General features: G+C 50.5%; 7 protein-coding genes across 7 annotated transcripts; 4 read left to right on the top strand and 3 right to left on the bottom strand.

The window, feature by feature from the left end:
- Positions 1 to 24: 24 nt before the first annotated feature.
- Positions 25 to 1,721, top strand: BP01DRAFT_355748 (putative lipoate--protein ligase). Its single transcript, XM_025574771.1, has 3 exons — positions 25 to 1,116; positions 1,168 to 1,278; positions 1,364 to 1,721. The coding sequence occupies exons 1-3, from the start codon at positions 106 to 108 to the stop codon at positions 1,607 to 1,609; spliced, it is 1,368 nt and encodes a 455-aa protein (XP_025432090.1). The 5' UTR covers positions 25 to 105; the 3' UTR covers positions 1,610 to 1,721.
- A 93-nt stretch (positions 1,722 to 1,814) lies between these two features.
- On the bottom strand, positions 1,815 to 4,869 carry BP01DRAFT_338427 (uncharacterized protein). The gene is made up of 3 exons (XM_025573325.1): positions 4,658 to 4,869; positions 3,740 to 4,582; positions 1,815 to 3,683 (listed from the first exon to the last, which is right to left on the bottom strand). The coding sequence occupies exons 1-3, from the start codon at positions 4,781 to 4,783 to the stop codon at positions 2,064 to 2,066; spliced, it is 2,589 nt and encodes an 862-aa protein (XP_025432089.1). The 5' UTR covers positions 4,784 to 4,869; the 3' UTR covers positions 1,815 to 2,063.
- A 137-nt stretch (positions 4,870 to 5,006) lies between these two features.
- On the top strand, positions 5,007 to 6,312 carry BP01DRAFT_317001 (glycosyltransferase family protein). The gene is made up of 2 exons (XM_025572600.1): positions 5,007 to 5,320; positions 5,389 to 6,312. The coding sequence occupies exons 1-2, from the start codon at positions 5,243 to 5,245 to the stop codon at positions 6,157 to 6,159; spliced, it is 849 nt and encodes a 282-aa protein (XP_025432088.1). The 5' UTR covers positions 5,007 to 5,242; the 3' UTR covers positions 6,160 to 6,312.
- Positions 6,313 to 6,519: 207 nt separating this feature from the next.
- On the top strand, positions 6,520 to 8,013 carry BP01DRAFT_373133 (putative NADP(+)-dependent dehydrogenase; the record flags this gene model as incomplete). The annotated part of the gene is made up of 9 exons (XM_025576772.1): positions 6,520 to 6,552; positions 6,588 to 6,589; positions 6,887 to 7,042; positions 7,154 to 7,178; positions 7,240 to 7,302; positions 7,362 to 7,469; positions 7,582 to 7,722; positions 7,782 to 7,844; positions 7,897 to 8,013. 9 exons carry the CDS (start codon positions 6,520 to 6,522, stop codon positions 8,011 to 8,013), a joined length of 708 nt encoding a protein of 235 aa, XP_025432087.1.
- A 160-nt stretch (positions 8,014 to 8,173) lies between these two features.
- Positions 8,174 to 9,547, bottom strand: BP01DRAFT_373132 (methionyl-tRNA formyltransferase; the record flags this gene model as incomplete). Its single annotated transcript, XM_025576771.1, has 4 exons — positions 8,174 to 8,915; positions 8,974 to 9,101; positions 9,154 to 9,224; positions 9,289 to 9,547. The coding sequence occupies 4 exons, from the start codon at positions 9,545 to 9,547 to the stop codon at positions 8,174 to 8,176; spliced, it is 1,200 nt and encodes a 399-aa protein (XP_025432086.1).
- A 172-nt stretch (positions 9,548 to 9,719) lies between these two features.
- Positions 9,720 to 12,850, top strand: BP01DRAFT_415156 (uncharacterized protein). Its single transcript, XM_025579116.1, has 5 exons — positions 9,720 to 10,031; positions 10,090 to 10,183; positions 10,236 to 11,574; positions 11,635 to 11,666; positions 11,726 to 12,850. Exons 1-5 carry the CDS (start codon positions 9,787 to 9,789, stop codon positions 12,527 to 12,529), a joined length of 2,514 nt encoding a protein of 837 aa, XP_025432085.1. The 5' UTR covers positions 9,720 to 9,786; the 3' UTR covers positions 12,530 to 12,850.
- A 1,135-nt stretch (positions 12,851 to 13,985) lies between these two features.
- rho1 (Rho family GTPase RHO1) lies at positions 13,986 to 14,934 on the bottom strand (the record flags this gene model as incomplete). The annotated part of the gene is made up of 5 exons (XM_025571778.1): positions 13,986 to 14,138; positions 14,198 to 14,332; positions 14,422 to 14,619; positions 14,758 to 14,785; positions 14,867 to 14,934. The coding sequence occupies 5 exons, from the start codon at positions 14,932 to 14,934 to the stop codon at positions 13,986 to 13,988; spliced, it is 582 nt and encodes a 193-aa protein (XP_025432084.1).
- Between the last annotated feature and the right edge of the window lie 3,599 nt (positions 14,935 to 18,533).

Genomic DNA, 18,533 nt, shown 5'->3' with positions numbered 1-18,533 from the left:
TCCCATGGATCTCCGATGATTGTCATTCCCAATCATAATAATTATCATCATCCTCCATTGAATTAATTCAATCTCATGTGGTTCTCTCCTCCTGCAACTCGCTCAATGCGCTACTCAAGGCGCTACCTCCCGTCATCAACACTTTTCCAATCACAACAATGGCAATATAAGACATCAGCCGCCTCATTGCGGTGGAATTCCTCCTTCACAGGCGACCAGTTTGCGCAGCTCGCCAGCCGATCCTCCTCCAAGCACCAAATCTACCAATCGCTGTCCACAGATCCCTACATCAACCTTTCAATTGAACACTTTCTCCTCCAGCATGCGCCTGCCGATTCTAATATTCTCTTTCTGTATATAAATCGCCCCTGCGTCGTGATCGGCCGCAACCAGAACCCTTGGCTCGAGACCAATCTCCGCCTGCTACACAACGACCGAGCCACCAGGCCTTCCCCAAACAATGAGAGTGAAACGGCGCCCCTCTATGTCCGCCGTCGCTCCGGCGGGGGTGCTGTCTTCCACGACGAAGGGAATCTCAACTACAGCGTCATCTCCCCACGCGCGACGTTCACCCGGAACAAGCACGCCGAGATGCTAGTGCGGGCCCTGCATCGCATTGGTGCGACCACAATCAGCGTCAACGACCGCCACGACATCGTGATGCGGCTCGAGAACTCCGGAGAGAGGCTTTTGGACTTGCAGCCACGCAAGATCTCTGGATCCGCTTTTAAACTCACCCGGGAGCGCGCGCTGCATCACGGAACCTGTCTTCTGGATTCTCCCAACATCGACCGGCTGGGCTCATTCCTGCGCTCGCCGGCGAGGGAGTATATGATTTCAAAGGGTGTGGATAGTGTGCGGTCTCCCGTTACAAATGTATCATCCGCCTTGAAGAATGCACCAGTCTCGTTCGAAATCCAGGATGCTATCGCCGGAGTCATGGACGAGTTTGCTGGGCTGTACGGGACGTGCTCGGATGCTGTGCGTCGGGCGCAGAGAGCGCACATTATGGACGAGTCGGAACTGTATGCAGGAGAAGACTGGGTAGTCGGGACTGTGGGGGCGGAGCAGGGGTACGGAGAAGCGGAGATCGTGAAGGGGCTTGAAGAGATGAAGGTGAGTCCCTCGTTTGTCCATTCAGAAATCACATACTAACAAGACATCAAGTCCCTCGAGTGGAAATACTGCCAGACACCCCGCTTTATCTTTTCGACCTACCCAGTAGAAGGCGAGGATCCGCGGGAACGCCCTCCATTGCCGGCATCTCTGCCGCCGTCTGTGAGTTCCCCAATTCGGCCCGTGCCTCTTTCTCTCCACCATGAAGCCACCTTAGTAACAGTCTGACTAACATACAATCATTTAGACTCGCGTCTTTCTTCGCCTCAAACACGGAGCCATCGTTGAAAGTCACATCTCAACTTCCTCGGATGCCGCTGTCGCCTCAGAGCAGGCTAGCCGCGTGCAGGAGACGCTGAGGGACCGTAAACTACACGAAATCCAACCGGATCAATGGGTGCATATCCTTTCAACCCATTTAGGTGCAGAAGAGGAACCGGCCACTATCCAGGGCCTTTCAGACTTCGTTACCGAGAAATTAGGGTGGGTCTAGATATGGATAGTCTTGTACTCGGTACAATGATGTACAGTAGTTATACGGTAAAGCATAGTTGTATTTTAGCGATTGCATGGGAGAGGCGTCAGTCTAGACAATTTGATCGTGGAGCTACTTGTTCATTTGGTCTTATTATCATGCTGAGTGTACGGAACATTGGGATTGAATTTCTTTGGTTGGTCGGGAAAGGAAATCCTGTCCTCTCATTAAATCGTAAGTCGTTCATTCTGCTTGCTATGTACAAACTTGCTGAACACGCCGACCCAATTACAGAAGAACCAACAGCCCTGGTCGTAGCCTTATGCAATTTGTGGGCTCGTTGAACATGATACAAAACATATCTAGCAAGAGAATGAAATAGCTAGCCAAACTCCAAATGTGCAAGCGCTCGAAATCGACGACAATAGAAGAACAAGTCATACGGCCTCAGCGAAGAGATGTATCGTGACTATTACCGGATACCTCGTGCCGCCGCGAACCGGTCCTTCAGCTTTGACTGGCTGCGAGTAATGCGACGACCGGGCTCATCCTCCAAACTCAGGCTCCCGATCCCTGGACCTAGCTCTGATCGTCGGGGCGAGAATAATGATCCGCCGTCAAAGTGGTTGTTCCGACCATAGCGTATATTGCGAATTGTAGTGTTCGTGGCTGATGTGGCTGTGGTTATGGTGGTTTCAGTGTCAGAGTCACGGTCGAACGCATCGGACACATCGGACTCGTTCTCTTTCAGACTGTTCAGAGTAAAACTGTGGTTCTCGGAGAATTCTCCGTCATATGGCGAGGGAGCAGATTGGTTAGGTGCTGCGGGTGAGTGCGCCGAGAAGCTCGAGGTGGGAACAGTAGATGAAAATGATAGAGCCGGCGCAGGTGGTTGTGAATTAAAGGACCGAAGCTGGCTCTGGTGATTGAGTGCAGACGGAGACTGGTGCTCAGAAGCGCGCCCATCTCGAGATGCAACGGTCTGTAATTGTTGTTCTCGTTGCTGGTGCCTAGACCCATTTATCATGGCGAGTTGATAGAGTGAGAACAGGTTCAATGCCTCCTGGACCGTCATGAAAACGAGCAACAGCTTTCCGTACTTGTCAAAATATTGCCGCGGATAGGCGACCTGCGGAAGGTGGCCTCCAAGGTGAATAGCAGCGAGCAGCTCGGCGAAACAAACAAGGATTTCTATGCCATTCCACTGCATAATAGGATGTTTCATCACCTCTAGAAGAGCAAACCCAGCAATCAGACTGGCACTGCCCAATGATGCAATTTCAACATAATTGCCTTGAAGCGAGATTATACCATATCCCGAAAGAGTCCAGACAGCAAGAGATACGAGAAGGAGTCCGAGTCTAAGGTATTGGTACACAAAATAGCCCCACAGACTCATGGATTGACGCGAGCGATCATTTGGGGTTTGATTGTGTGTTTGCCAGTCATTGTCATCTGTATCTTCAGGTGACCTGATGGTGAAAGTCCGATCAAACAGGCTCTCAAGTCCAGTCGTTGCGGTATGATCGCTCAAAGGAAAGAATCTTGGAGGTGCAAACGCCGTATCGGCATCGCTAGTAGCTCGTTGCCATGACTGCGTTTGTGCAGGGGTGTGCTGGAACGGGTTTCGCTCACCAACGTTTTCGTTTAACGTCGGGCGTTGAGGTTGAATGCGCAAATTCCAGGCGGGTGACCCAGGCGCAGCCGGCACGAAGCCATACATAGGCACCTTGCCATTGACTACAGATTTCTTGTCTCTCTGACGGACACTGAACGTGGGGGTAAGTTCGTGCTGAACAACCGAGGGGGTCCAGTCCATGTCATCGGCCACTGGAGGTGGAGTGGGAATGCTTGGCCCCTCAGGATTTGCTCGAGGAGAAGCAAGCTTGTCTAGAGGAAAACGAGAAGAAGGCTGCCGGAGATCACTTTGGGGACTTGCGAATCGTCGTCGACTAGTACCCGTCATGTTACCAGTGGTTATTGCTGAAGTAGCTTCGGTCTTCCGACTGGGTGTGGCGGTGGGTGTGTCATCGTTCCAGACGACCAACGGACGGGTGTCGTATCGCACAATGCGCCTAGATATCGCAACAGACTAGAGGCAAGTTTCCTGCGTTAGCGAGGTTAGCACTCGGCGTTAGGAACACGTACCAGGATGGTGAAAAAGAACATAAACAAATGTAAAGTTGGCGAAATATTTGCGTTCAGTCCGCTCGAGGATGGATCCCTAAGAACCGCCCAGAAGGCACACCGGACCACCATGACGATGAGTTGTACCTGATAGTACTCGCCCAGACCGGCAAAGCGCCCACCCCTCCCTTCTACCTTCAAGCGTAACTTAGGGTTCCACCACAGGGACAAAATGCCGACGATGAGCGCAAGCCCAGCATAAGGTGCTAAATCCATCGCGCAATAGCTCGGTATCCGACGAGTCTGCACTATTTCGCGTGCGCAAGGAGCCACGTCAGGGAATACAGATGGCGCATCAGGGTCCTGCAGCGGTTCGACTTCCTCGACGGCCAGTGCACTCCAAATATCCCAGCTGAGTTGGCCAGCAACACTAGCCCAATAACCCATGGCGCCGGCCCACACGAGAAGGCTTCTCCAGTTCCATCGGCGTGCATTTCTCGCCATTCTCCCAGCCTTACTCCGATCCATCATCCGCCTTAAATGGTCTGCTTTGGCCTCGTACCCGGTCTCACGAATGCGCTGTTTCACTCGAGGCTCGCAAGTGGCGCATACCTGCGGATACCGCTCCTCTAGGTTTTTGCGGAACTTGGGATACTCGCGTTCGTATGCGCTGAAACTCGGGTCATCTGTGGGTGGGAAGTAGGATGCTAGGTTGTTGGTGAATAGGTGTTGATTGCGAAGGCATTGGTCGCAAAATAGACTGGAGCTTGTGAAGTCGTTGAGCTCGAAGGGCAAAGTCGAGGCGCTTGGGTTTTGAGAAGCGGGATTTGTTTCCGAAGCAGGGGGATCAGTGATTTCGCCATTCTAAAAAGTGCATTAGTCACTTCGAAGAAGCTAGTAAGGCATGTGAGTCGAATAAAAAAGCTAGAAGTAACCTACTTCATCCAAATAATTGATGGCCTCACAATGTTGGCACCGCCATTTGCGAATGGGCTCTCTGTCAGCCTGGGGTGAGCGACACCCACAGTAAAAACATTTCAATCGCTTTGCGAAGAAAGGGCCCATCTCCTGTCAAGCAGGGGAACATCGATGGCGGGGGAGGAAGAATACTGAAAGGTTTTAGGAGATGGAGGATGTGTTGTTGGTTGAGGAGATGGATTTGAGGAGATGGAGGCAACGGGGGAGAAGGAGTTAAGACAATAACAGCAAAATAATCGCCGAGGACAGCACGGACCACGTGCTTATTTAGTATCGAAATCATCGTCAAGCTGGCAACAACCCATGACGGTCCAGCAGCATCTTAATTATATCGTCGTTGATTCCTACCTACACCCCGGCAATGCAAGCGATCTTGAGGTGTGCACAGCATAACCCCGGAAGATCTAGGGGGTTTCTCGTTCGCAAATACACTCCGAGTCGCATCTCCGCGCACCACCATCATCCTGCAGCAAACTAGAAAGCCACTCAGCCCTATCTATCTTCTCTCGTCTTTTAAATCCAATCAACGGACGCCAATTTCAAAGCATGTCTTCGATTCTGAATTGGCCAAACCTGCTCTGGGCTCTAGTCCTGGCAGGCGCAGTCTGTATCTTTGCAGCCTTCGTCAGTTGCTATGCCACGCCTCACCTGCCTCGCTATGGCCAAATGACTAATATACGATTGACTCTTAGCTTCTTCTCCACGCACTGATCCAGTCGCATATTACCAAGGTTCCAAAGTGGCGCTCGCGGTATAGCTCCGTTCACCTCCTGGTGGTCCTGGGAAGTGGCGGACACACGGCGGAAATGTTCTCGATGCTCCGGCGCGTGAAACTCGACCCGACCAGATACACACATCGGACCTATGTTGTAAGCTCTGGAGATAATTTCAGCGCGAAAAAGGCTGTCGAATTTGAAAGAACATATTTGACACAGAAGGATGAAAGCTCGGCGACAGCTAAAGGACAGCTCTCGCCAACAGGATCATTCTCCATTGTTACAGTTCCGCGCGCCCGTCGCGTGCACCAATCCTACCTGACTGCACCCTTCTCTACCCTCGGTTCCTTCTGGTCTTGCCTTCTGGTGCTACGGGGCTTACACCCAGATCAGAAACATATTCCTCCACAGCCGAGCCACTCACGATATCCGGACATCATCTTGACTAACGGGCCGGCCACCGCAGTCTGCGTCATCCTGGCCGCCAGGCTACTTCGACTATGGCACGCCTTGCATGTTGCGGTTGGTCTCGGGTCTCACTCTGGATCGGACACCACCTTGTCGAGCGATTTCAAGCTTCGCACAATTTTCGTAGAATCCTGGGCACGGGTTACCACTCTAAGCCTCTCCGGCAAACTCCTGCTGCCTTTTGCGGATCGGTTCCTCGTTCAATGGCCAGAGCTGGCGGGCAGGAAGGCATGGAGAGGCATGAGGCAGGCCGAATATGTCGGTACCCTGGTAGATTGAGAAGCTTATGAAAACAATCTCTGAGCAAGTATTACCGACCCCCGGTCTTGCATTCCATATCATATCTCTTTCTTCATCCTCGAGTGTATCTGGTGTTTCAATGCTGGGGATGTCTGCGAGACCAGCGCATAAACTATCCTTATATTATAGTAGAAAAAGATTATGAATTTATGCGTATGATCACCCACTGCCCCAAGAGAGCGTATCATATTCAAGTGACCTAAGGATCTGCCTTGGTGGCTCATCGGACATGAACGGCTTGGGCAGGAAGTGCTGTCGATCGGGATCAGCTTGTGAACACTGGGAATGACTCTCCTACAGCTGACTACTGAGTACTACTCATAGAGAGTGAAATGATCCATGTATTGTAGCGGTGAGCCCGAGGATATGACGGTGAGTAGTGCGGCCTGAGAGCTCCCTTGAGGCAGAGGTACCTGAGTTCATGCTCCCTAGTAAACAGGCTCGTTGGACGAATCCCTCCTTGTACAGCCCATTCATATTGAGAAGCTGCAATATAAAGCTTACAATTCTCTTGTCCCAGTCATGTTCCAGCGCTAGATCCCACACTGCCTTTACCCAGTAGTACGTACTACTTATCCACTCTGCTACAACCTCAAAACAGCATTATGTAATCCCTGTGCAATCGCAATTCCCTCATCACTGCTGACTCAAGGTATGAATGCCCTGACAATTCGCGATTGTTCAACTGATCTCAATGTGATACTAGGGTTCTGGGCGCTCTTGTGGCCCGAAAGTATGCCGCGATAGGCTGTAACGTCGCCATCAACTATTTCTCGAACAGAGAGGCAGCCGAAAAGCTCGTGGCACAGCTTCGGAAGCAATACAAGGTCAAGACAATCTATATCCAAGGCGTAGGTCATGTGTACGTCTGAAGAGCAACGTCAGAAGAAGAGAGCTGACGACACGACTTGAGAGGGTAAAGGATGCCAGTCGCAAGGATGATTGTATTAGCGCCGTGAGAACTACCATCGAGCATAGATGTCGTGGTTTCCGACGCTGTGAGCGGCGCCTTCCTATCTCTCTTCGAAGCAGTTGATCCATCAGTGACACATGATGAAGGGCTGGATCAAGGTCACCGTCTTTAGTGACTTGGATGCTATGGATGATGACGATTGGGACAGGGTATATATACCTGAAAACAATGTTCAGAACCGGGCGTGTAAGCTAATTGAGCCGCACAGTGCTGGACAACGAATGTCAAAAGCAGCTTGTACCTGTTCAAGGCGGCCCTTCCCACTTTCAACGCTAAACCTGAGGGTGGTGCTTTCATTATAACATCATCTACTGCGGTAAGTCATCGATGAGACAATCTCGATGGTGAAAACCGTAACACTGATGTGACTTGGTAAGGCGTGGCAGTGTTTGGAAGCAGTCTACCATATGCTGTCACGAAGGCAGCAGGTAACTTGCATCGACTCCTCAGCCGTATCCAGATTGCTAAGCCTGGAACTAGGACTGCATCTCATGAAATGTCTTGCACAGAACCAAGGAAGCAAAGCCCGCGTTAATGCGATGTTGCCCGGTATCCTGCTTACTGAGTGGGTAAGGAAGTCAAGAATCTCAAGTGGATAATGGGAAAGAGAAGGCTAACTTTGCCTTAGGGCATGCGCTTCCCTCCCGAGGCGATTGAAGCGTATAAGAACAGGGTCGTTCTGAAGAAAACGGTGCGACTTTACCTTTACCATGCAATGCTACTGCTAATAGAGCCGCTGCTAGGCTGACCTGGACGACACCGCCAATGCGTATGTCATGCTGGCACAGAATACGTCTATGATCGGACAAGCAATTCAAATCGGTATGTGTTCCAGCCGATACCAGTTCCTTCAGGACTAATCCTACAGATGCCGGTTTCGCGATCATGTAGAAAATAGAATCGTGGAGTACGATAGTCTGCGATGCTGGGCGTGTGGAGACCTGTTTGATTGCCACCGAGATAGTGAATAAAGGCGTCTCGAAGTCATGAGTGGAATTTCTCAATCTCAACTTACCGTGATCAATGCAGGGGGTTGTAAAACGGTGTATAACCGGTGTCACCTGAATAGAACGTCCGTTCGCCTATCATACGAGCCTTACGAGCGGCTCGAAGAGCATCGGCATTCAATTCACCTTCAACCTTCATGTAATGAATCTTGACCAACTTGCGGTCCCGCGTGAACACGTACACGCCGTTTCCTTTATCTAATTCGATTGGATGGGCGCCGTCTACGAACGGCAGGCCCGGAACAACCGAAAACTGGTCGCAGCCCTTCAACAATTCCACTTCTTCAAATCCAGAGAATATGACGCGCCGGTGTTGGAAAACGGGCTTTCCGTCAGATGTGCCGTGGGCGACAAGGGACTTGCTCCAAAGCGGACCCAGCACCTGGTGTCTTCTCTGGATTTCATGCAGCGTCCAATTTGTCCAGTCGATATGCCTGTCTTCTGGAACAATTTTTGTAGCATGAATGAGGGGGCTGTCGTTCACTGTAGAGCGCCAACCCGCATCCTTCACGGGTGGGACGAAAAGTCCCTCCCTAATGCCCGCCACCAGGATTTCCGCGCCCTTCGGAGCAACAACATTCAACAAATCCGGGACTGTACACGAAGCTGGGGTCGGTATGTCAAATCCAGGGGCTGGAGTCTGCGCCAGGATGGTACCGTGGTCGAAGTGCTTCAGATGTAAAGTTTGCAGTGTGATGCCAGTCCTGGTTCTACCGTTCAAGAGTGTGTGGTGTAGCGGAGCGGGACCACGAAAGCTGAGCGTTCTCGTTAGCATGGCTGATTTTACCGTCTACAGTCATGGTAGATGTGTACTCGGGAAGTAGAGAGGGATGCACATTGAGCCCTCCGTATTTGGCGCCGTTGATGATTCGAGGTGGCACGAATAGTCCAAAGGAGACGGCGACGATCAGATTGATGGGACCTGCTGGCAGAACAGGGGGCTATGAGCGTTAACAAGACATGCTTTGTAGGCGATCAACAGCCATAACTCACCGTCCAGCCTCGGAAAGTATCAATCTCGTGGACGGGAAGCGATAAGTCTTGTGCGACTGCTTTGATGGGGACTGGATCCACGGGGCAAGTCAGCTGTGTATATTCGTATTGGTCTTTTCATGCGCGATGATATACCTTCCTGTATCTTCTTTAACCCTCGCCCGACCCTTTTACCAGGCCTACAAACGACATCAATGGAGGCGATGCGGTCCGGCCGAGAGACATGTTCCGCATGGAGCGCTTTCAAGGAAGCAATGCTAAACTCATCGGACCCGCAGAAGAGGATGCGGAGAGGGTCGTAGGCCTTAGTCGCTAGGTAGCGATGCGCGAACACTGACGAATAGCGAAGCGGCCGAACACCACATAAGATCCCCGGCCCCCGAAAGAGCAGCATGGCATGCATCTGAAGCTCTTATGGTGCAACGGTGCCTGATTGATCTCAAATTTATTTACAACCTCCCGTTGCTGTAGCTTCGGGAGAATCGCCAACATGCCGCCACGTGATGTCACCGCCTTCTGATAACATCCCCGTCAAAGAGCTCGATCAGCGATAATCAACCCAACTCGCCTGTTGTGTCCAACAACGCTGCTGCTCGGTGGTCAGTGATTTGAGGTACGCAGATCAATGGCGAAATGCCTGATAATGCCTCTGCATCGGTGATTCCTGCGCAACTGTCTTTTCTCGCCATTTACAACCCCCGCCTCGGCCCGACAGACGAAACAATACAGGATCAGATCGTCTTCTATACGTCGAGATCAGATCGTTCACCGCGAAGGGATAGCTTACATCCTGAAGATGGCGTCAAGGAGTCTAATGACAGTTGGAATGATAAGTTGCGTCAGATAGGGCTGGCCCAGGGGATAGTGGGCTTCGCTAGGTGAGGAGAATTCCCTGTCGAGGATTGGGAGAGTCCATTGGCTGATCTGGGATATCAGGAACTTCTCAGAGGGCAAAGCTGTAGATTATGTGGAAACTGAGAAGTCGCAGATCATTTTGCATGAGCTCGAGCAGGATTGGTGGATCCTAGCAGTGGGTGGCCCATGTCGCCATATGTCATCAATAGCTGCTGAGATCTCTGTAGTCCGTTGACCTGACTCGACTGCCAATCGATCCGGCCACCCTGTCCCAACGCGATGCTTCAGTCACTCCTAGCTTCACATATTCTTCAAGGGAGATGTGCCCTCCGCAGCTCTTGATACAACAAATGCGCCGGGCACACTCTATCTTCCTGCTACACAATCAGTTCACACTCGACGCTCTCTACGATCAGGTTGGCAGGTCCACCTTTTGTACTCTTCTCGAAAACTTCTGGTGGCGATTCGCCTGGAGCTGGGAAATGCTTCTCAGCGGGAATCCCATTGTCGATATGTATGATGGCATCAAGCTCTCCGCCGGAGGTGAGCTTGGGATTGGTGTCGGCGAGGAAGAATGGGGCAGCGGAGAGAGAGAGGTCTTGGAGGACCTTGTATCTAGGACTGATGGGCTCTTGGACTTGATTGTCTCGCGATTCGGAGAACCTTGTCCTTCTCTAGAGGGATCTGCTTCTCGAAGCAAAAGAGGGGCAGACTCCTGGGGCAAGAATAATGACGGAAAACCCTGGCTCGGTGCGGATATCTCTCCCAAGCCTTCAGATGGAGTCATCTTCTCTGGGGTTGGTGCTCTTTCAAGAACCTCAATCGTGAGAGTTTCTCAGTGGATGGAATGGATTTATAGATGCGGCCTGGACGCCTATGCAGTGAGCGACTATCTGGCTTGCCCCCGCCGGCGGAGAAATCGGAAGAAGCATCGAGACAGGCTTCCAGTTGCGAAAGCGGCCAGCCATAAAGATGGATCTACCGTCTATCCTTTGGACGATGCAGCTCTAAATCGCTCGTTTTCACCCGGCATACCTCGTCCGCTTGTGCTAGGAACCTCGGACGCTTCACAATCGCTAGCAGGGGCCGGTGTGAAAACCAACTCTATCACTAGCAGTGACAGCTCTTCAGTCCGAAGCGACCGCGGGATCGATTGGATGGTGCCCGGAACCGAAACGTTCATGAAGTATCTCACATTGGGGTATGGTTCATCTTGGGGACCATCACCTAGAACAGCTAGCCCACATCCTCGTGTCGAAGCCTTGAGGCGAGAGGACGAATCGTCGACTTCGAATCAGCATAAGAGATCACCTACAGATGCTGAGGGTGCGATTAAAGGGGACTCTGCCGACTTCGAGGCCAGGGACAAGGTCAAGAACTGTGGCAGATTCCTTATTGGATTCCACGATGCTTCAAGCACCAGCACCTTGGCGCTTTCTCAGGTGGGCGACGAAGTAAAGAACACGGCCACCGCGGAACTTGGACATACTATAGATCAAAGAACACTGCATGTTCAATTGACAGTCCCTTTTGAAGAGGCTGTTCCTCTGGACGAAACTCCCACAGGTGAATACTTCATTTCAAGTGGACGCGGAATTACTTGGTGGCTAAACACATGCACCTTAGGCTCAGTCAAGTTACGAACAATTGTCTATGTAGTGAGTTGTGCTTTAAGCTCACATGCTGCTTAATGGACGGTTCACTGACTGATTCACAGCATCAACCATTCATATGCACTTTCCTCTTCGATCCTTCAGCACCTGCTCTATCGCAGCCATCTTTTTACCACGAACTCCGCAGCCAAATGAGCATTCTCCATAAATCGCTCTGCAATTCCACTTCACCAGCCACTGCAGCGAAGCGGATCGCTGTATCGGATAGTGCCCTCGAAGCCACCAGCCGATTCACATCCCCGAGCCAAGAAGTCTACAATCTCGTCTATGATTCCACGAACTTAACGGTCCGCTCCTCGATTCCCAACATCCCCGACTTGGGGGTTTCTAGCGAAATGGAAACACAAGATTCCGCCATTTCTCAACCATGGACGAGGGTGGAAAGTCTCAATATCCACCACCGACTCCTCAGCACTTATACAGAAACGCGTTCTCGGCCTTTGGAGGTGGAAAGGACCTGCAAGACCAGTCGCGGCTGGTGGATCGTTTGGATGCGGATGTCTGATGATTTCCCATCTCAGCCAGAACAAGGAAGGGCTTCTGTGGCCGGGACAAGCACAAGCACTCTTGCCGACACCATCGGCGGCGGCGGCGGTGCTGGAGAAGGTGAAAGTAGTGGAGGTGGTGCGCAACAGGAGGCATTCCTCATTCGGCGATCAAGCGACCACATCCCCTCATCAGGGCATGTCCGCAGCGGTAGCGGCTCCAGATTCTTTCGAGACTTGGGAGGCGCCTCATCGCCGGGTCTGCAAGCGGCAAGGGCCGACACAGGGCCCGCAAAACTTGTGGAGGGCTTGGGCCTCGATGCCCGACGGTATATTGGTAATCTATTGAGTTTGAATAAATAGGTTTAGCGATGGGCGCCTTCAGTTATTTTGACGTGGACCCAAGCCTTTACATTTTTTGTTCCCATGAGAACCGTACGATCAAATACAGGGTCAAGCATCAACCTTATCCACCTGCTCTCGATCCTTAGTCCTTGAAGAACCAGCAAATCTGGGGCGGACAACCCACAACAGCCAACAGTCCAGCGGCCGAACTTACATAGATGCAGGCCAGGATGCCGAGTCCAAGGCTTAGCCAGACATGAGCCATAGTTGCAATCGTCGAACAGGGTCACTTCGCCGATGACAAACACGAATGTACTACAACCACCTCGCCGATGAAAGATGACAATGACTCGTTCCAGAGACAGACACGGAAGCCCACTGGTCAAACTGAATAGAGCCAGCGTAAAAATACGTATCGGAGATAGCTTCCGTGCCTGTGTCAGATTCCTGCTAAATTAGCTGCTGTATTATCAATGAAGCGGTTGTATGTACTTGCCGGTCAACCCATGAAGTGTGAAGTGAAGTGAATTCTCTCTACCGTTGAGTTCTTATCACGCGCAACTCACAAGCCTCGTGAGTGAATAGTCAGCTTGGATATCAAATTACAAGGGATATACATCCCACGCATGTCAGAGGAGAGTGTTGCGCCGGTCATTAGATGATGAGACAGGTACGAGATTCGCTTCATTATTCTCTCTTTCTTCATAGCTCAACATCCACCGTAAAAGACAAATGTATAGTGATCAAGATCGCATCGCCTGCACAGAATAGAGAACATTGACGGGAGGCAGAAGGGCAAAGGTTCAAACCTAGTGACAATTCCATGCATTCTCTTTAACCGAAAGAAGACAAACAAGGATAACAAATTAAAGCATGGCAGAGTAGGGGAAATCTGTTAATCATGATGAGACTGTGGTGAGGAAATCCGAGAGTCGAGGCAAATATGTAGAACCATCTGGCCAGTCGTGCAGACTTGCAGACTTTCTCGAGCACCAGACTTTTTCTCAGGGAGATCGAGCTCGAAGAAACCATGTGGATAGAGAAGGGTTGCGTGCGCGTCAACTTGCGCCACTTCCTATCTCCATAACCCGTTGCACCAAAGGCCTCTCTCTTCTCAGGCAGCAACGCGGCGCCAAATTGCCATAGTAGAAGATCACGAGCCGCCCCGTAGGCGCCTATGGAGAGCCGGAAAATAAAAGATAAGAAACCCCACAAGGTTATGAAGACAGAACAACGCCTCCCTAGAAAACAAAGTCTGCAAAACAAGAAATTCGACCAACTGCATAGCCAGGTAAACCCATGAAGCTCATGTGCCCGTGATTGAACATTATCCACGCTCGCATCCAGGCACAGTTTGGAACACTTCAACGGAGGACCCTTTCGGAGTGAAATAATAGAAACCAAATATTCGAGACGCTTATCCGTTCATATAATCTCCGCACGAAACAGACCTTTTGCGAAGGAAACGACTAGTTTACAGGATGGTGCACTTCTTCTTGCTCTTGTGGGCCTTGGTCAGGAGCGCAGCCCGGGTGGCCGCCTCGAAAACCTCACGAACGCCCTCGTTGGTACGGGCAGAGCACTCGAGGTACTTGTAGGCACCGATCTTCTTCCGGACCTCCTCACCCTTCAGAAACGTCAGAAACTGCTTCAAATTCAACTTGTTATTGCACTCGATGGACTCACCTGCTCAGGGGTAACCGGCTTCTGAGAGGTCTTGTGGAGTTCTTCAATAGTCTTGGGGTCATGGCGGAGATCCATCTTGCAGCCAACAAGAATGATAGGGAGACCTTGACAGAAGTGCAGAACCTCGGAGATCCACTAAAGGGTCATTAGCATGATGACTTGGGAGAACGGCGATGAAATGCGTAGGATTCATCCTCCAGGTTGAGGATGGAGACATAGCTCACCTTCTCCTGGACGTTATCCAAGGAATCGGGGGAGTCGACAGCGAAGCAAATCAAGATAACGTGGGAGTCGGGGTATGAGAGAGGGCGAAGACGATCGTAATCTTCCTGACCAGCAGTATCCCAAAGGGCGAGCTCAACATGCTTGCCATCGACCTCAACATCGGCGACGTAGTTCTCGAAGACAGTAGGGACATAGACCTAAGGCATTATCCTTAATTAGTCCAACTGGATCAAGAGGTTCGATGAACAGCTCCACGACCGTTCATCGTCGAGCTTGAATGGAACCGGGGGATAGCAGCGTGGAGATCCACGAAAGGATAGGAGACGGAGGCTAACCTCAGGGAAAGTGCCCTTGGAGAAGACACTAAAGGGGGGGTGAGGATGCAGTCAGTACTCGCCATTTGGCTCTTACAACGAAAGGTGTTTTCAAGGATGGAGAACTTACATCAACAGACAGGTCTTACCACAGGCACCATCTCCGACGATAACAAGCTTGCGACGAATCTCAGCCATCTTGATGGTGAGATGGGAATCAGCACAAAGATGAGCAATATGCGACAAGGAGCGGGAAAGGATGTGTAGTGGAGAGCAGGAAAGAAAAAGAGTGGTAGGTTTGTAGATGGAAATTGAATCTGGCAGAAGGAAGGAAGGTGAGGGGGAAGAGTGTTGCAGTGGAGCGAGATGGAGGTCGAAGGGAGAGAGAGAGAGAGAGAGAGAATGGGTGAGCAAGTGAGTGAGAAAGGGACCAGTCAGGCGCCCGAGGAAAAGGGTTATCACGTACGGTGCACGGGAGTAGGCGCAACGGGCGCGGATTAAAATATGGGAGGGAGAGTAGGGGGTGGGGGGTGAGGAAGGGCCGGAGAGAGAATGAAAGAGTCTAGATTTTGAAAGAAGAAACCCAAAAGATGAGTTTAGAAGGGCAGGGGACAGCAGTAGAAGAATCTCCCAAGAAAAGGGAGGAGATTATGCAGTGAGAGGGATGATGGAAAGGAAGAAAGAAAGAGAGAGAGAGAGAGTAGGAGGGAAGCGGAAGAAGAATGGATGGGGTTGATAGAGAGGAAGAGAGAGAGAATGAATGGTGGTGGTGAGTGTAAGTAATGAATGCTACCACTATTACTGCTGCTGTTACTGCTGTTGCTGTTGCTGTTGCGGCTGTTACTGCTACTGCTGCTTCTGCTAACTACTACTAACTACTACTACTGAACTATTTCCTCCTACTAATAACTACCTACTACCGGTACTGCTCCTCCTCCTCCTCCTTAGCTTACTGTGCTGCCTGTGCTGGTTATGAAGGAGTAGTTACCGGTAGACCAGTAACTTTCATAACTGTCAGCCTCTCTAATTATCCTTTTACTAAAATACCCTAAAACAAATCATTTTCAAGGTTCTTCCTTTCCCCCACCCTCCTCGTTAAGATGTCATGAATGTGGCTGTGACAACTGACTGTTTCCTTCACTGTTCTGTCGTTGTCTTTCCCTCATTATTATTGACCATCATCCTTCTTCAGTTATTCTATTATTGTCCTGACTTGCCATTATTATTATTATTATTATTATTAGCTCCTTTGCTTTCTCCGCTTTGTCAGCTGAACCTTGAGTTTTTTCTTTTTCGTCTTTTTCAACCTCATCGGCTTGCCAATGACAACTTTATGCTACTAGTCATTGTGTAGGCTGTGGTCGAATTGCCTTGAACTCCTTTCTTCCCCGAGGTATGACCCGAACCTCCTTTATCTTGTCGCATTTTCTTGCGGCTGCTAACCCTGTTTGACTACTAGTAGGTACCTACTTGACCTGTCCGGTCATTTTTGCTTACTTAGCTGCCTAATCTGCTGCCTTCATTCCAATTAAAGCCACCGTGGCTGAAGACAGGAGCAAAATACCACTGACCGCTCTGAGTATGGTATGGTACGGTACTGAAGTATACTCATTTTTTCACCAAGTTAACTACAGGTACCCCAGTAACTCGGCTGGCAGTACAACTATGTAACATATCATTAAAGGACAGGCCAGGCCAATCAGAATTTTCCAGGCTTCCATGGAGCTGGTCCCAGGTTTCTTTTTTGGTTCAAATCTAAGGAATTCATTCCCCGTTCCGCGTCGGCTTTGAATTGCATGTCGTCACCTTAGCTCTTCATCGCCTGTTTGGAAGGCATCGTACATGGATGCTCGAAAGTCAGGAATAGGAGGAGCCCAGATAGAAGAACTTATCAGCAGCGGCTCGGCCGAAACCCACAGCTGATAGTTTTGTACGCACGAAATTTGAAGGCACTATTCTGGACTTCTTCACAGAGGCTTGTGGCACACTGATGGGGAATAATAACAGGAGATCGGGAAGTCTTTGCTCTGTGCTTGTGTCTACGGGCGGCCGGGTCCTGGCTTGGTTGCCTTATCCAGATGATCTTCGCTGCCAATAAGGCACTGTGCTGAGATTCGTGACTTGCGAATCACTTCAACTATAAACTATACAAAGTACTGTACAGTAGCTGTGCTGTTCGCCTACGGTAATTCAAAAAGAAAAGGTAACTCCCTTCAAGTCATGTATGACACAACATACGACTCCCTGCAATTCAATTCACTACGGCCGTTGGCTCTGCGGTGCAAAAATTACCCTACGCGAGGATGACTGACTACACACAGGAAAGATGGCATCAACGATCGCGCGCGACTACGGGTTATGCAGTCTAGTCTTCGTAGCCTCCAGTACACCCTTGCAGTTGGACTGCGTCGCAGCAACAAAATGACCGCTATAGTTTTTTAAAAGAAACATGACAGCCTTCAGTAGCGACTACTGGAAACTTGTGAATCACCCAATGTGAACAACTACAGTTTTCTCACTTGAAGGAATTTCAAAGGTGTACTAGAACCACACAGTGACAGTGAAAGATGATTTCTCTTATAGATGTGCTTTGCGCCCGCATCTACTCCGTACCGATTCCCAAGACGAATGATACGTGGCGGTGCAACTACTAAGGGTATGTGATCGTCGATGCCCCTGATCATGCTGCGATTAAGTACCAGTACTCCGGAGTACGTACTCTCTATCCTGGTTACGTCATCAGTCAAGATCAGTAGACCTCCCTATCAAGTGTGGCCCATTCTGCTTTTCGAATTATACTACGATGCAGGGCCCCTTTCCCATAACCATGGCGGTCGACTCCCTTCGCATTATCACCCTTTCAAGTTACAAGCCAGCCGCATGTCATCCTTTGCGATTACGAGGTAAAAATACCCACCCAGACAACTTACCACTGTACTAGTACTTCTGTAGCGCAAAATGGCTGAGACACGTTTCCGAGTCTAGCCTTGCTATACTCTCCGCCATAGATAACCTGCCAGCAGCCTTGCCGTTCCAAGTGCAGCAAAGTTATGCACATCCATCGATCGTATTTGTTCTTTCAGATCATCATAGAGTGCTTCATCTCCAATCAGAATCGCAGGGCTGCCGCACTAATTCTGTCCCAGTTCTGAGACGATTGTCCCGCTGATTGGGTCGCCCACACTTACCGACTAATATTAGTTGGTGAAGCTGCCCAGGCTTGACGTTGGTTGGGGGGTCCTTTGCGAATACCATACATCGATCACAACTGCAGCTGGGAAGAGAAGAGGCTAGGTTGCCGCCGTCCATGACGGCCGGCATTTCATTCTGACGACATCCTATGATCAGCAAATCCCTCGCAAGTTGTGGAGATTCAATGCGTTGCCAACCCCCTTCCTCCGGTGGCCACTATCGACGCGGTCTGGAAGACAAGCCTGGCGGCTGAGCGAGCCATAATGAATCACGCGAGCTTGCACTTATCACCTGCCAAGCGGCAAATGGAGGCTCTCTTTATCTAAGGAACCTCGCAAATCGGTGCATCTTCGCCTTGAACGGCTGACAGGGACGCTATTTCTATATAGTGTCTCACTTGGCCCCTAGATGAATCACTAGGAAATGACCCCATTTTCTTCGATGCTGGCTTCGGCGACATGACCTCTTGCTCGGCTAAGACAAGCCCTCAAATAGTCGCTTATGCAGTGTATCGAACAGGTCTTACTACTGCATTACAATCCCGATTTGACTAATAACTGGACATATATAGCAGCGAGTCAATATCGAATTTCACATCATTGCTA

This window comes from Aspergillus saccharolyticus, assembly GCF_003184585.1.
Source record: "Aspergillus saccharolyticus JOP 1030-1 unplaced genomic scaffold BP01scaffold_11, whole genome shotgun sequence".
In the NCBI taxonomy this organism is placed as follows: Eukaryota; Fungi; Ascomycota; class Eurotiomycetes; order Eurotiales; family Aspergillaceae; genus Aspergillus; species Aspergillus saccharolyticus.
The sequence above is the reverse complement of the archived record's forward strand: the minus strand, read 5'-3'. Positions and strand labels throughout refer to the sequence as shown.

Coding starts and splice junctions, on each gene's coding strand:
- BP01DRAFT_355748 (XM_025574771.1), top strand. CDS start 106: ATGCGCTACTCAAGGCGCTACCTCCCGTCATCAACACTTTTCCAATCA. Junction 1,117..1,167: donor AGGGGCTTGAAGAGATGAAG/GTGAGTCCCTCG, acceptor CAAGACATCAAG/TCCCTCGAGTGGAAATACTG. Junction 1,279..1,363: donor CGGCATCTCTGCCGCCGTCT/GTGAGTTCCCCA, acceptor ACAATCATTTAG/ACTCGCGTCTTTCTTCGCCT.
- BP01DRAFT_338427 (XM_025573325.1), bottom strand. CDS start 4,783: ATGGGCCCTTTCTTCGCAAAGCGATTGAAATGTTTTTACTGTGGGTGT. Junction 4,583..4,657: donor CCATCAATTATTTGGATGAA/GTAGGTTACTTC, acceptor TGCACTTTTTAG/AATGGCGAAATCACTGATCC. Junction 3,684..3,739: donor TGTTCTTTTTCACCATCCTG/GTACGTGTTCCT, acceptor ACTTGCCTCTAG/TCTGTTGCGATATCTAGGCG.
- BP01DRAFT_317001 (XM_025572600.1), top strand. CDS start 5,243: ATGTCTTCGATTCTGAATTGGCCAAACCTGCTCTGGGCTCTAGTCCTG. Junction 5,321..5,388: donor TCTGTATCTTTGCAGCCTTC/GTCAGTTGCTAT, acceptor ATTGACTCTTAG/CTTCTTCTCCACGCACTGAT.
- BP01DRAFT_415156 (XM_025579116.1), top strand. CDS start 9,787: ATGCCTGATAATGCCTCTGCATCGGTGATTCCTGCGCAACTGTCTTTT. Junction 10,032..10,089: donor GGGATAGTGGGCTTCGCTAG/GTGAGGAGAATT, acceptor CTGGGATATCAG/GAACTTCTCAGAGGGCAAAG. Junction 11,667..11,725: donor TACGAACAATTGTCTATGTA/GTGAGTTGTGCT, acceptor ACTGATTCACAG/CATCAACCATTCATATGCAC.